This window comes from Balearica regulorum, chromosome Z (genome assembly GCF_011004875.1).
Source record: "Balearica regulorum gibbericeps isolate bBalReg1 chromosome Z, bBalReg1.pri, whole genome shotgun sequence".
Lineage (NCBI taxonomy): Eukaryota > Metazoa > Chordata > Aves > Gruiformes > Gruidae > Balearica > Balearica regulorum.
The window spans coordinates 22874209-22890294 of record NC_046220.1 but is presented as its reverse complement, the minus strand read 5'-3'; the positions used below and the strand labels follow the sequence as shown (position 1 = coordinate 22890294).

At 37.6% G+C, this 16086-nt stretch overlaps 1 protein-coding gene across 2 annotated transcripts in view; it reads left to right on the top strand.

The window, feature by feature from the left end:
* KCNN2 (potassium calcium-activated channel subfamily N member 2) overlaps positions 1-13144 on the top strand; it is a 69803-nt gene extending 56659 nt beyond the window's left edge. For both annotated transcript variants that reach the window (XM_075740482.1, XM_075740483.1), the window contains 4 exons: positions 2472-2582; positions 5090-5217; positions 9803-9872; positions 11671-13144. In XM_075740482.1, the coding sequence (XP_075596597.1) occupies positions 2472-2582; positions 5090-5217; positions 9803-9872; positions 11671-11958 (597 nt within the window). In that variant the 3' untranslated portion in view covers positions 11959-13144. The remainder of the gene's footprint in view (positions 1-2471; positions 2583-5089; positions 5218-9802; positions 9873-11670) is intronic.
* Positions 13145-16086: the final 2942 nt, after the last annotated feature.

The following is a 16086-nucleotide window of genomic DNA, read 5'->3' as shown; positions in this document are numbered from 1 at the left end:
CTGATATACCATCATACCCCACAGAGCCAAGGGGGGTAACTTGCGTCTAGAATACCTTGCAGTTTCAGTAAGCTGTTCTGGAGATAAGGAAGATAGCAGTGCATGCTTACCATAGAGATGGTTGTCATAGCTTGTCGGTGACAATATTCTGCTCCTGCAGGCAGTGTCTTTCATGTGAGATACAAAGCTGCTGGTTTTAACAGCATTTGGCCCTTATAACTACTGTGTCTCTCTGAAGAAGCATGAGAGTTAATCGCAACGGCTGGAAGAATTTCAACTAAAGCCAAATTCCTTTTGTCTGCCACCATTCCTCTAGCCTTTTTTTTGGGGGGTGGGGGCTGGGAAGGGGTATCTAATATTTCTCTCCCCTGTTAACTTGGCATAGACAGCTGTTTTCTCCCACTTTGCTAGTGGTGTCTGTATTTCTAATCTTGTCCTGTCTTAGCATTCTTGCTGTAAGGAGGCAGAACTCAAGTTATGTCATTAAATCAACATCTGGTCTATTATCCTGACACACTGGGCCAAAACATGTCTGCTTTTCTCTTCCTGTTCTTGCTATTTTATGGGGTGTTTTATTTATTTATTTGCCCTCAGAGAAGTCTTCTGCATATTAGCAGAAGCATATTCACAGGAAGAAGACCAAAGGAGAGCTATTTTCTGGGGAGGTAGGGCATATGGTAGAGCATCTCCTGCCTAATCTTCTTCTCAGAAGGCTCGATGCATTTCTGAAGCGCTCAGCCTTAAGCTGCATTGACTGTCTTTTTTCCTTTTTAACTCTTAGGGGGACCTGGAGAAGCAAAGGAACTTACAGCCCCATTTTGACTTACCTCATTGAGAGAGCAAGACTTCAATTAAATTTCCATGAACTTCTATCGACATGGGGTTGGAGAACAGAGGGAGAGAGAACAGCAAAGATACAAAGCTTAGTATTGAGGACAGGAGAGAAGCAGGAAATGCAGCAAAATTACAAGAGATTTATTCAAGGGAATGCTGAGAGCTGTTGGGGATAGAAGCTTTGATAGGTGAGAACTAATTGCAGAGAATCAGGTGTTTGTGAGGGAGCAGATGGAGTTCTTGGAACAATCCATGGGAATGGAGAATTAATTAATTGGAGACTTTCACAAAACTCATTGGGTGCCTCAGTAAGTAAGCAGAGAGAGCAGATTCATTCTTCTGAGGACACTATGTGAACAGGGGTTTCCAACCAGTTAATTTATTTTGCAGTCTCTGTGTGTTTATTAATGGAATTTGTATTTTTGGAAGCTGGATTCAGAGATTTCTTCTGGATTTTCTGGAGAGAGTAAGGCAGTTATGGAGGTGGGGAATGGAGAGAGAGTAACTTGGGAGAAATAGGAGACATTTAATTCAATAGGAGAAACACAGAAAGAGTGGAAGAAAGCTCTGCAAATGAAGTTGTGGTAGGCTGCAACGTGCAATAGGAGATTGCTTTATACTGGGGAGTAACTGACATGGAGGCAATAACAACTAGATTGGGGTGAACCTGCAAGTTAAACACAGCCTCGTATATTTAATGTGATTTTTGTACTTTGTTAAAAAGAACCTGTAAATATTTGTTAAAAAAAAAAAAAAGACTAAGGCAGCAGAATTTATTAATAGTGTACAGTAAATGGTACCTCTAGATGTGTATAATAGATGCTGCTTCTCATTACCTGGCTCATTTTAGCTCCCTTTCCTTTCCCCTCCCCCCCAAAAAATAATTTTGTCATGCTGATAAAGACACTGTCATGTCAAAGGACAGTCACCTACTGGCCTTGGCCTGTTGTGAACATGCATGTCTGTGTATATACATGCATATGCATACACAGCACAAATTAGAAATTTGGTATTTTCTCCATCCAAGTTTTGAAGAAATGGTCTTGTATATGTATGCTATTTTAAATGGTAATAAGATAAGCAGAAATACTATGGAAAAGATTGTTGAAGGACTCAGAGAACAACAGGGAAGTGTACTAAAGTGATTAAATACTAAATTAATGATTATTTTTAGGCCCTACAGAAAATCCTAAGAATTTTTTCTTTTATTATATTTAAATACTAATCTAATCTTACTTACTCTTTAGCAGTTGCTGTAACCTTGAGATAATTGTTAAGAACAGGGTATTCTGCATTTATTTACTAATATTCTGGGTTTTCAAAGTTATTTTGATCACCCCCTTTGTTTATGCACTAGAAAAGGGATGTGTTCAAATTTTCAACCCCTGCAGAAAAAAAAGCAGAACTTTTAAATGATGCTGCTCACTAATTATTTTTATGCCTTGACAGTTTACCAGCCTGTAATTACTGACTTTTCCTATTACTCCGAACTGAAATAGCTGTAGCCTGTTCACTATATTTACCAGGGATGAATCACCTGATGCCTGCCATACTTCTACAGCAAAGGAGAAACTTCCACTAAAAATTCTGCAAAATGCAGTAGTAACATCTTGGGGGGGGTTTTTTATTGTTTTCAGGGTGCTGGGTGCACTGCACTGGTGGTAGCTGTGGTGGCAAGGAAGTTAGAACTTACCAAAGCTGAAAAACATGTGCATAATTTCATGATGGACACCCAGCTAACTAAAAGAGTAAGTCACACTTTATATTCACAACTGAAAAGGAAATGTGTGTTAATTTATTTCTGCATTTGTTTTAAATAGTTTCCTGCTCTGTTCTCCTGCTGAACTTTTTCACAGGTGTGATTTTGCAAGGAGGAGGAATTGAATGCCTTGAGCTTTTCTCTGAATTGAGAGCAACTGCGAGTTCTCAGCAGATTTTGACGATTTGAACACTCTTTCGTAAAGGGTCCTTGCAGGTCTAAAATAATTGGTATAATCAACAGTTAAATGTTGTGAAACTAAAGACTGTTATATTAAACTAAAAAACTTTCATGCAGCATATGAGAAGAATATATAAAAATTTTGTAGCTAGAATAGGTGAAATGACTGATACATACAAGAATTTCAAGCTATGAAGGATGTTCTTAAGAAAAAGACATATTCATAGTTTGTGAGTGAGGTAGTCTTTCCAATTGCTTTGTGTACTCAACACAGGGTTCACATAATGGCACACAGTACTGAAATACCTTGAAAGATGATTGTAGATAATAATATTTTTAGAGGAGGTTATTTTTTAAAAAAATCTAGAAGCCATTAGAATTCATAAAAAATACTTTATTTTTTTCCTTATGAAATATAGTTTAAGTTACTATAACATCTTGGAAAATGAAAGAATTCAACAACCAAGGCAATAGAAATCCTTTATTGAAATAAACCAGGTCAGTGATGAGGGAAGGAGAAAATGAGTAGGAGCTTCACAGTCCTCTCAACTCGTTTAGTTGTCGTTACTGAGAAGAGCCAATACAGAGAGGAAGGTCCTTCACTCATAAGAGGAACTCAGCAGATGGGTGGAGAGGGATGTCGATGCCCGAGCTGGAAACCACGGCTCTGCTCCAGGCAGGAAGGAGGTTGGCTGCCTCAGCCCAGCTCCTTGCAGCGGTGTAGTGCTGCTCTGCCACAGGTCCTCTGCTGCCAAGAGACGTGCCATGTGTCTACACGCTGTGTTTCCAGGACGCATCAGCAGACCGCTCCAGTTGTGCTGGCTCTCATGTTTCTATGCTGGTCACCACTGACAGCTTATATGTCCCCTAAACAGTCACGGTGGGGAAAAACTGAGGATGGGTGGGAAGGCAGTTGTTATATAGGTATAAAAGGTGTCTGACTTGAGGTGTATATCTGAGCTTGTTCATTTACACTCCTATTATAGCCAGTTAAGGTCTTCTTGATACTAGACCACAGACAATTTGTCCCTTCCTAACACAGGCACTTTTCTAGTGTAATCTGACAGCTGAGCTCAAAATGTCTTCCAGGGGGGAAAAAGGTTTTGTAAGGATTGGCCAGATTTTGAGTCTGGTGTTGATTTGTGCCTTTAAAATTTTATTTTATTCAGCCATCCTTCATATAAATCTAAATATCAGTCTAATACTGTATCCAAGTGATGCTTTGGTAGATTCAAACTGATGAAACTCAAAGCTCATGAAAAGCAAACCCAGCAAACAAATCTGAGATGCACGTCAGGTCACAAATCAGTTATGCAGATACCAGAGAGGTCTCCTCACAGCCTGAAGATAGCCATACCTTGTGGAAATGCAAGGACTAGGAAGAGATTGTGAGGAGGTCTCTAAAATGTGATTGTGCTTCCGCTGAAGTCACGTCCAAGGTTCTCCAACACTTCCACAGGTACAAGGTGGGGACCTCTTGCTGGAGGAGCTACTGCATGGCATTGCTGCGATGCCTTTACGTAAATATTGATTTAGCTCTGATGATGCAGTGACAGGCATCATATAAAGTTGCAAGGAGAGAAAATAAAGATGACCAATAAGGACAGTTTTCCTTTGCAAGTAACCTAGTCATTCTGTCATTAATCAGCATTGCATTGAAATTTTTTGTCTGTTGTTTTCAAGCATTCTTGAAAATTTTGGAGGACCTAAGAAGGAACTGTAGGTACTTTTACTTTTAACATTTTATGGAAAGTCTCACTTAAAAATAAAATTCAAAGGACTTATGAATACTGACCAATTAAATTGACAAGATTTTTTTGCATCTCATTGGAGAGTGGTAAAAAAGAAACAAGAATAAAAATATATTTTCAAAAAGTATGCTCAAACAGCTCTGGAAATTTAAAAGACTGTTAAATTGCTAAGAGAATTAAGAGGTACCAACCACAGAACAAGAGAGAGATATATTTTAAGAGCCTATTAAATACATTTAGTTACCTATCATACAGATAATGCATTAGTATTTCCTCACTGTAATTTATATTGCCGTAAACACCAAACAGTTCTACCTTTTTAAAGAGGGACAAAGTATTCCCCAATGCAAAGAGAGCTGGTCCCAATATCACATTTTTAAGTAACACAGAAATTGCTCAGCAGTCCCCTTGGTCCAGTTATTGCTTTCTGGCCTCTGTGCTGCAACTTCTTGATGTACCCACTTCCCACAGTTAGGCAAGGTCTTAAGTGCTTTAGAAAGAGTTTATACCAGAAAAGAGAAAACATGACGTAATGCTACTTTTGTGTTTTTCTTTTATTAAACAGGTGAAAAATGCAGCGGCCAATGTACTCAGGGAAACATGGTTAATTTATAAAAACACAAAGCTGGTTAAAAAGATAGACCATGCAAAAGTAAGGAAACATCAACGCAAATTCTTGCAAGCTATTCATCAGTAAGTACTATTTTGTTTTGGTTTTCCTCTCCAGGTGTTTTCTTTCTTAGTTTCCCTCTCCCTCACAGTCACTCTTAGTCTGTGTCCCGTCCTGCTCACTCCCTTCTGTGCACCCGCACTCTGTCTCTCCCCCTTCATAGAACATTGCTTTTGAAGTTGATTTTTCTCTAAGACTAAGACAAAGATAAAGTTTTACTGTATTACCTGTTTACAAAAAAATCAAAAAATATGCTGGCTGTGTATGTCCAATATGGGGTAACTCAAACTTGTTTCTTTTTTTCAGAAGTTCCCATGGTTCTTGAATTATCTAAGACTTTTTTTTGTCTTTTGCCACTGAGACTATCCTTTGTTATTATATATTTGCTTACAGGTAGTAAGATACAAGCTACAACAGACAGAAGAAAATGAAAAACTTTTCATTTGTAGTAGATGTTTTAATAATTTAATATCAGAATGATATGATGGAAGAGACCCTATGAGTATGTATGTAGTGTTCAATGAAAAGAGTACACATCAAGCGTCATTGTACAGCCCAACAGCAATTATTTGCCTCTCTTCACCACATGTTCTCAGTGCATAAAATCAAGTGTTAGTATGTCAGCTATGACCCCTGACGTCCGTTCTAGAAAATGGGAGTATATGCCAGCAGTCTTTGTGTAACCTTTGAGCACCTCTGGTGTGATTCAGATGAGTTCTTTGGTTCTACTGAAATCTTAAGAGGTTGAAAACAAGCCTGAGAACTGTAACCAGTAGTAGGATTAAGCTGAATTGTGGTATTGCCAGACTGTGAGTATTTATCTAAAATTCATAATACATATTTGTCATATAGCACATCAAAACCAGCAGAATTGCACAATGATTCAGTTAGTCTTCCTTGGACTACATGGGAGAAAAAAAGAGACTTTTGCCCCCAAGAACCACAGATTCTTCTTGAGGAATGGTCAGGACCCATGTCACTATTTGTCTGCTCTATTCAATGTAGGCAGCCATTTGTACAGCCTATGAAATTTGTTCCCATGAGGCAGATGTAAATAAATTAAGTAAGTTTAATTTTGAACTGATGTTTTGATAACTTTTGAGTGTGGGTCTGTGTCTGAGCCAATCTGTGAGGAGATGTGAGGGAAGCATCCATCATGGAAGGAACACCTATGTGTCATCTTGCAGGAAAGACAGGAAGGAAAGGCCACGTTATCATATTTCCTATTAGTAAATTTAGGCTAACAGTCTTTGTTTCTCTGTTTCAAAGCAATGTTTTAAAGCAATGGATAGCTAAGCTTAAGGTATGAAGTATTCTATAAACCTTGACTACTATATTATATTCAGCAAACTTGCAGGATTAACTGTTACTGTGCTATTGCAGAAATACTTGAAGGAATAAAAAGACAACAAAAGTCAAGGCATTTTTATATGGATATAAAAAGTTTATTTTCCCAGTTTGGTCATCCTGCTTAGCTTAAAGGATTGGGAGGCGGAAAGCAGTGGTAGAGGTTCTGGGATAGAGGATGGCATGTCCTGTGCATCCCTTGATGGACTTGAATCCTTGATTGCAAAGGTTATTCCTTAACATTTTAACTTTTCTATTCATTTTGTGTGTGTGTGTGTGTGTGCGTGCACATGTTCAGAGAAGAAGCTAAAAAGCACAGCAGGCTCGATCTGCAGCTTCATATATCATTCAAGCCCAGAAGAGCTTCATAGGGTGTAAAATGTTGTACACATGCCTTAAAAATTCATTAATCAGGTGGGGTGAAGAAGGTGGCAGCAGTAATATTTTCCTAGCTGTGCTAGCAAAACTTTGAACAGCTATGTTAATAATGCATTTTCCTCTGTCCTTTAGCGCTCTGCATCCCATTCCCAAAACTTTTCTATTTAAGAAAAAAAAAAGATAATTTTCTCAACATGCTGAAGAATGTGCCATGGATGAAAACATTGCTCCAGCAGTTTGCTTTCTTCCACCTGTAGCAGAGTAGATGGGTACAAATTCTTTTTTATCACTTCGCATCTTTGAACTTTTCTCAAGTGAGTCCTGGTAGTACACATCTCTTTTCCATCTTTCTGGATTCTTAGGTTTTTATTGGCCCCCCTCCACCTTTCCAACCGTTTCACTGGAGAGAGAAATAAAAGGAGTGAAATTTCAGGGCCTGTTTTATACAAGAAACCAGGGCAGATCATGATAAGAGTCTCTAAAACTGTCTTCAGCTGGTCTGGGTCTTTTTTACTTCTCATGCACACTAAATAAGATGAACGCGAAATCATCACTGTACATGATACTATTAAAAGGCATTTTATGTATTGTATGAATAAGAAAATATACAGATGATAGTTAAAAGGGAAGGCTTGAAGCTCTTGCGGGTTCCTTCATCATGAATGCAAGTGTTAGACTCCACCTCAGGCAGTTACTGATTGAAAGAAGTAGCAACTTCCTAGGACTTCCCACCTGCTGAATCGAGCCCACTGTGCTCATTTGGTTGTTTTAGTATATTTTACAGTTTGTTTCTTTTGTTTTGTCTTTTTATTTCAACAAAATGAAAATAGAGCTCGGAAGTAAGTTGTATAAGCTGTTCCTTTCTAAATTTGCAGAATTTACCACTGTCTGCATGCAAAAAATAGAGTCTTTATTTGTGAACTTCAGTGGTCTGATTGCTGCCATGGAAACGCGATCCAGAATCATGATCTTTTGCTGTGATAAGTGAAGTTCATAAAATCAAGATGTTTCATATTTTCCCTTAATGAATTTAGGAATGAAAGTCTGACAGTTTTCTTTAAATCCGGCTGCTGCAGCTAAAGACTTGCCATTACCTAGAGATACGTTTTTACAATCTGTGATAGGTATTGGGTTTGTTACTGTGAGGAATTATCCTTTTGGTGTCAGCTGGTACTTGTATTGCTACAGTAACAATGGATTTCTTGGAATTTTAACATTAAAATACTAACTGGCAAACAGATGACTCAATGAATCTTAAGAAAAGCAGAAAACACATAGTCTGCAAATTATTTGAGAGATGCTTACGAAAAGACCAGGGTTATCATTCTCCAGTTAAATCATTACATGCTTACCTTAGAGTAATTATTCTGTTTTGAGACTGTAACGATATAACTCCATACCTTGGAGACTCCTCCATATTTTTTTGCTTTAGAATAGCTCCGGCTTATAGCCTCTGAAAGCACCATTCCAACAGTCTGCTTTTACGTTGTGCTGTGAAGGAAGCCTGCAGGGGAAGAAGAGTGTATGGCATTCCAGTAACAAACCTCTGGAATGTCAATTTTATGTGAACAATTGATTTCTACCTTAATAGAGTTATTTCCGTGTGTTTTAAAAGATATTTCACTCTTCATAACTTACTTTCTTGTGCCAGTTAGCCTAGATATGAAGGGAAATGCTCAGTAACTAATGATATAACAGAAACTTCCTGATTGTGGAATATCTGCAAGAAGACTTTCTTTAAGCTAGCTTTCTAAGTAATACCATCACTGAGAAATAGGCAGAATATGCATTAGCAAACCACCTGCCACGAAATGCTGCCTTTATTTTCATTTGACAGCTAACCAAATGGTTAGTTTGGTTGGCCCTTGACATACTAGTAGACTGCATGGTATCTTATCACACATTGTTTATAATTTGATATGTTGTTTTTGAAAATTGCTATTTGCTGCTTAGAACAGCCACCAGAAAAGTCTTTGAAAGTCCAAGTATTTCTCTGCTGGGAAATGTTGAACAAATGACTCATACTTCAGGGACCAATGGCTTATTTGTGAAAATCACATCTACAAACCACTCCTCTAGTAGTTAATCTGAAAGACATGGACTTGGTTTCAGCAAGCACATAAGAAAGGTCATGTACATATCTCTCAAAGAATGTGGATAACTAATACTAATGCAGATAGGTAGGCATCAAAGAGAAAAAGATATCTTCCTGCTTCTTTCATAGTTTTTCAATGCTATAGTTTAAATAGCGCATTGAAAAGGAATGTCTAATGTAAGTTTAAAATGTAATCATATTTAGATTCACAAATTATGTAAGAAAATCAAATGTATTGGCAAGTATGTTTGTTATTTAGCTGCTGTTCAGATGGAAGTTGTCTTTAAAGTAATGAGAAACTCACTTATCACTGTATTTCCATCAGGTTCAAACACCTGCTAACCCAATCCATTTCCGACAGAACAGGGCTAATACCTGTATCTAGTCATGTAGGCATGGGAAGATTCTTGATTGCTACAACATCAATGTCAAAAACCAGTTGTTCTGTTTCTTCCTATATCTACTTGTCACGATACTGAGGCTTTGAGGAATGTTTTGGCTTTCTTTCATACAGTCTGGATAAATTGTTATCTCCCTTTTTGAATTCAAGTTTGACCATGGCAAATGGTATTCTCAAGGACATCACATTTCCTTGCTCTTTCCTTTTTTGCGGTGTTGAAGAAGCATGCTTCTCATTGTAGCAGGCACATGACCAATTCTGACTGTACACAAAGTACTCAAGGCATTGTCCATGCAGTTACTTGCTCTTGTAAGTTTTGTGCATGCTTTTTAGAAATCCTAATATGACCACATACACAAAAAATCTGACTTAAAATTCCACTTTTTAGATTAAGAAGTGTAAAAATGGAACAAAGGAAACTGAATGATCAAGCCAACACTTTGGTGGACCTGGCAAAGGTTAGTAGGCAATTACTGTTGTTTTAACATTCATCCTTCATCAAAATGAAGAGTTTATAAGTGAAAATGTTATGTATTATACATGCAAATATTGCTAACAAGTTTATTATTTGTAGAAAATGAAAATATGTGTGTGTTTTGTGGTAACACCTACTGAATGAAATGTCTTGTTTATGGCTCTGACCAAAGTTTGACTGCACTGTATTTATTTATTTATTTATTTTTGTACGTTTGAAGAAAGATTTCACAATTGAGAGGCTGATCCTGAGAGCTCCTGAAGTGACTGCAGTGGTCATGGTAAATGCTGAGCTGTGAGTCAGTCATAGTAGTTTAGCGCTACGTAGTAAAGAGATTTCCCATCCAGTGATAGTGACTGTGCCACGAGGGATGGTAGTACACAGGCTCACACACAGACTGAAATTAGAGGTTCTGGGTTTCTATTCCTGTTGTCTTATGCAGCAGTGACTTTGGACAAGTAAATGTAGGTTTGCATTTGTTTAAGTTTTGATAATGAATAATAGCTGCCTGATTTGATGATATTATTAATCTTTTTTAATCCCTTTGAGATGAGGTAAAAGATGCTATTCAGTTGCAAACTGCTTGTCTAGTGTTGCTAGATTTTTCATTAATATAAAATAAAACCTAGAGGGAGGGCTGAGCTGATAGCATTCCAGGTTTCACATTAGACCTCAGTATGTAACAGTTACTTTAATCTTAATTTGAGGCCACATTAGAGGCATTAATGGGCTTTTTCTAAGGGTTTCTTGTGCACCTCGTCATGTACCTTGGAACCCTCCTCAATTTGAAGTACATCAAAGCAAAGATTAAACTCTTTAGTGTTCATTCCCCTTTTGCTTTAGAGAACCACCTGACAACTTCAGTTGCTGAAAATACATTTCAATCTAACACTTCTGGCAACTGATAAGAACTTTTCAGATACTGTTTAATGTAGACTACTTTGCTTTCAAGGGTTATGCTAACATCTTAAAACAGGGGGTAGAGAAATGGGTTATTGACATTCATCTGATACTAAAGTGCTTTACACTTCAGGTAGGAAGTCATTCAATTAACTTTCATTCCCTTTGGATGGTTTATGAACTTCAACCAGTTTATCTACTGCATTACATCCAGTTTTGGCTCTAGTTTAAGTCTAAGCTGAAGTCTCAGTCTATCAGAGGGAGAAATTATTTTTAACCAGTTCCAAGTCTGTGAAATAACACATTTCAGATTACATTTTTACTGACCACTACAGCATTTTAAAGTACACCCTATATACTTGCTGTAACCAAACACTGTTTTGCAGAGGGCAGATAGATTGGAGAACGCAGAAGTAGAGAAACTCACAATTGAATTTTAACTCCTTGCACTGCATATCAAAAACAATCCACCCTACTACTCTTAAGTTGGAGGAAGTACAGAAGAGTCAAGGATGGATCACAGCTTTGGAGCCTTTGGTTTCTTGGTGGCTTATACAACTGACTATTCACAGAGCTTAGCACGGTGCATTTCTAAGCAACTGAACTTCCAAAAAAGCTCTGGCCTTTTGTCTAATTCATTTAGACATTGACATGTAAAGTGCTACTCAAAATATATTACACTTCTGCTCAAGAAATTTAGTAGAAAGTTTATTCTGAATCTACAAGGAAAATAATTTCACAAGACTAGATATTGTTATAATATTCATATCCTTTTTTTTGGTCAAGTGCAAAAGCTTTTACAAACCTGTGTAGAGTTGCGCTGCTTGTTATAATGTAAGTAAGGTCTCTCTAAACCTTTGTTTACATCCTTCTACTTTCAGACTCAAAACATCATGTATGACATGATTTCTGACTTAAATGAGAGAAGCGAAGATTTTGAGAAGAGAATTGTTACTCTGGAAACTAAACTGGAAACTTTAATTGGTAGCATTCAAGCTCTCCCCGGACTGATTAGCCAGACAATCAGCCAGCAACAGAGGGATTTCCTCGAGTCTCAGATACAAAATTTTGATAAGCATGTTGCCTACAGTGCTGAACGATCACGATCTTTGTCAAGAAGAAGGAGATCATCTTCCACAGCACCACCAACTTCATCAGAGAGTAGCTAGAAGAGAATAAGTTAACCACAAAATAAAGACTTTTTGCCATCATATGGTCAATATTTTAGCTTTTATTGTAAAGCCCTATGGTTCTAACCAGAGTTATCTGGGTTCTGATGTCAGAATCCTGGAAACCTGAACATGTTTTAGGCCAAAATGAGTGAAAACTCTTTTTTCCCCCCTCCTCCTCTCAGATGCACAGTGAATGCACCTATTATTGCTATATTAGATTGTTCCTCCTGTAATTTCACTAACTTTTTATTCATGCACTTCAAACAAACTTTACTACTACATTATATAACATAATAAAAAGGTTAATTTCTGCACATAGTTGCTTGGTTACTTGGACTTAACAACTGAAAAAAAGCTCACAATCAAAAGGCCTAATTAAACTTTTAAGAAACAAAATTGAAGCTTAATAATCATCTCTCAGTATGAAAACTAATGCTCTAAACTTTGCTTGCAGTGGAGGGGGAAAAAAATCAATAGTCATCTAACAGTGTGCTGTATATGTGTAGTCATTTTAAAAGGTCACTGACAGCTTCGATTTCTGAAGTGATTAATTAAAAATATAGTTTATCCTAGAAAATAAGTTATGAAGTACACTATGGGTTTTTGAAATCTCTTAGGGCTTTTGTTTAACATGCATTGGTACACACACACATAGATAATATATATACATATATACTTATGTATATAAAATTATTTATGCAATGCCCATGGCAAAAATCTTTTAAACTGACTATTTTTAACGCTACTGGCATGCAAAAAGCACAGGTAGAGTCCTGTTCATTTATTCACAGTCTCATAATTATGCCAGGTAAGTATGCCCAGACAGAAGCATGACTTTCAAGCAGGAAATGTCCCATTAATGCTCTTTGGGTTTTGAAAGTGTTAGGTTGCTACTTTCTCCACTCCCTTTTTTGTGTTTAATGTTTCTGGAGTGAATGACTGACACATAGAGTTATAGTATACACAACTGCATTGTGGCAGCACAGTGTTCTGTATATATTATGTTTGGGTAATCCCCATGGTTTCTGCTATGCAGTGAAGTTTAGCAAGACACTTTTAGCACTATTTCCAAAAACTGTTGTAAAAAAAACTTGCTGTAGACTGGAGTTATGGCAGTAGTGTATCAGTGGTACTTTACTTTCATGCAGAAATAGTAAGGTCTCCTGCTTTCTTTAAAAAAAAAAAAAACACCCAAAACCCAAACCAAAAAACAAAACCAACAACAACAAAAAAACCCCCAACAAAAAGCCAACCACAAAGCATAGTGTACATGGTTGTGAAAAAATTCTGCCTGACTTTCCTCCCGGTTTATATTCCAGAGTAGCAAAACTAGGTAAGCTTAAATGCTCAGCACATGCAACATGCATTCACAATTCCTAATTATAAACAGGAACCTATCTGACTTTATGAAATATTTTATAGTACTTGGTATTTATGAAGTATACTAGTCCCACCACCCTCACCCTGAATTTACAGACCAGCATGTCACTATAGTTAAGTATAGTAAGTAGGCATGGCTGACTGTTTCTGAGGAATACTATATCTACCTAGAAGTAACACACATGTTGGAGGAAATGCCCATTGCTCCATGAGACATTGTGAGTCCTGGTCAGTAGCCACAGTCAGGGAAGACAGTAATGCCGAAAGCCAGAGCAGAGTTGTGCTGGGCAAGGCAGAAAAGCTGTTCTCCCCAGCACTCAAAATTCCCCAAACCAAATACATAATCTGAAAAACAGCAAACACTTCACGCTTATTTAAAATAAAGGGTCTGCCTCTGTCTAACTGATGAATATAAGTTACATCCAGAGGCATTGCTTGCTTATGAAAAGGTCAAGAGTTTCTCCAACACTTTTTATGTCCTTGAGAAAAATGATGACTTTGCAGTATTTTCCCCCTAGATGAGCAGGACAATTGCATGCCTTTGGAGTGCCTTGTTTACAGACTGGTATTTTGTGACTGGAAATAATAAGCAGTTTTTGCAGTTCTGCTTTTGTGGTTATGAAGTTCATTTCTAAAGGAAAAGATGGATATTATGTAGTGCTAATGCTGTGCTAGCCCAGTCTTAAACTAGATGAGATTTTGAGTGGTCATGAGGCCACCCACTTTACTCTGTTGACAGGATTAGAAGTAGTGATTAATAATATTGGAATGTAATAGTCAAGTTTCAGAATTCTTTTTTCTTTAAGATTTTTGTTTGTCCATTCTCCCATTTTTTGTGTTTAATTTAGAATATTTTTCCTGTTACTGAATGTGAAATGCACTTGCTGTAGCTTGGATACATTCCTTCTTGTTCTGTCAGCTTGAACTAGCTCTTTTGTTGTTTACAATATATTTTTTATATTTATAAGACCTGTTTTTTTTCTCCTCTGGATTGTAGAACTGGGTTTTTAAAGAACTGTAGCTCCACATTGAAAATTCTTGCTAATCTGTCAGAGTTAAGTTTGAATTAAGATCTAGCTATAAGTATTGAGCTGGTTTATTCTGATGTGAAAGAGCAACTGTCATCTTTGACCTCTCAATTTCTTTTACACAGTAGGACTTAGGAGTCTGAACCTACCAAATTCTTGCAGCAGCTTTATGCAAGCAGGGCTGTGAGATGTACCAGGACTATCCCCATCAGTAGGGTTCTGTAACAATCTGCCAGTGTTTTTTGATTCCTTTGGTTTTAAAGCAAACAATAAATGATGACACCATAGAATACTCCAGTTCAATTTCTTAATTTAGAATTATAGAATAATAGAATGCTTTGGGTTGGAAGGGACCTCAAAGACCATCTAGTTCCAGCCCCCCTGCCATGGGCAGGGACACCCTCCACTAGACCACATTGCCCAAAGCCTCATCCAAACTGGTCTTAAACACTTCGAGGGAGGGGGCATCCACAACCTCTCTGGGCAACCTGTTCCAGTGCCTCACCACCCTCACAGGAAAGAATTTCTTTCTAACACCTAATCTAAACTGACCCTCCTTCAGCTTAAACCCATTAACCCTTGTCCTGTCACTACACTCCCTGATAAACAGTCCCTCTCCACCTTTCCTGTAGGTCCCTTGAGGTACTGGAAGGCCGCAATTAGATCTCCCTGGAGCCTTCTCTTCTTCAGGCTGAACAACCCCAACTCTCTCAGCCTGTCCTCATAGGAGGGGTGCTCCAGCCTGCTTTACTCTAAAGCTCACTAGAAATATTTTATTTGCATTTTTGGTGCTGACGCTTCTTTTCTTCTAAATACCTAGTTATGAAAAGCACTTAAGCACTATCTGTGAATCCAGTCCAAGAAAAGACAGATATAAACTTACATTCAAGAGAGCACAAAGCAATATGGGTTTGATCTTCTTACTCCTGATACAAAAATTCTTTTAATCTTTCCTTGTTTGAGTTTTGTAGTACCACAAATTCAATTACTGATATTTTATTTGTGAAACTTAAGCTCCCACACTTTGTTCAGTGTATGAGCTCACCAAAAAAGAAAATGTAGCGTGATGACAGATCTCTGGAACTGCTTGTGCAGTTGAATATAGATTTTTCCTTGAAAGATTGTTTACAAACAACACGGAATCTTTCTCAAAGCATATGGTATATTTACCGTGTTACAGCTGAAAAGCTTCATGCACCTTTTGGTTTAGCCTCACCAATAGGAAAATTCAGCTTTGAGTTGCTATTGAACTTCACTGCATTCCAGACACCGATTCCATTTATCTGTTACTTTGGAGTCTTGTTGCTAATCCCTACATTTTTAATGACACTTAGGAAAGATATCTTGCCTGTAAGGAGTCTATTTACCATGCTTAAAACTAAGTACATTGATTTAAGTAGTATTTTTTAGTTACATTTAAGTTTTTGTACGATCAGAATAATACATTTACAGATACTATACTTGCAAATGCTCTGCAGTTCTGAATCATAGAATCATGGAATCGCTGTCATTGGAAAAGACCTTTAAGATCATCGAGTCCGACCTTTAACATAGCACTGCCAAGTCCAACCACTAACCCACGTCCCTAAGCACCACATCTACCTGTGTTTTAAATACCTCCAGGGATGGTGACTCAACCACTTCTCTGGGCAGCCTGTTCCAATGATTGACAACCCTTTCCATGAAGAAATTTTTCCTAATATCCAATCTAAACCTC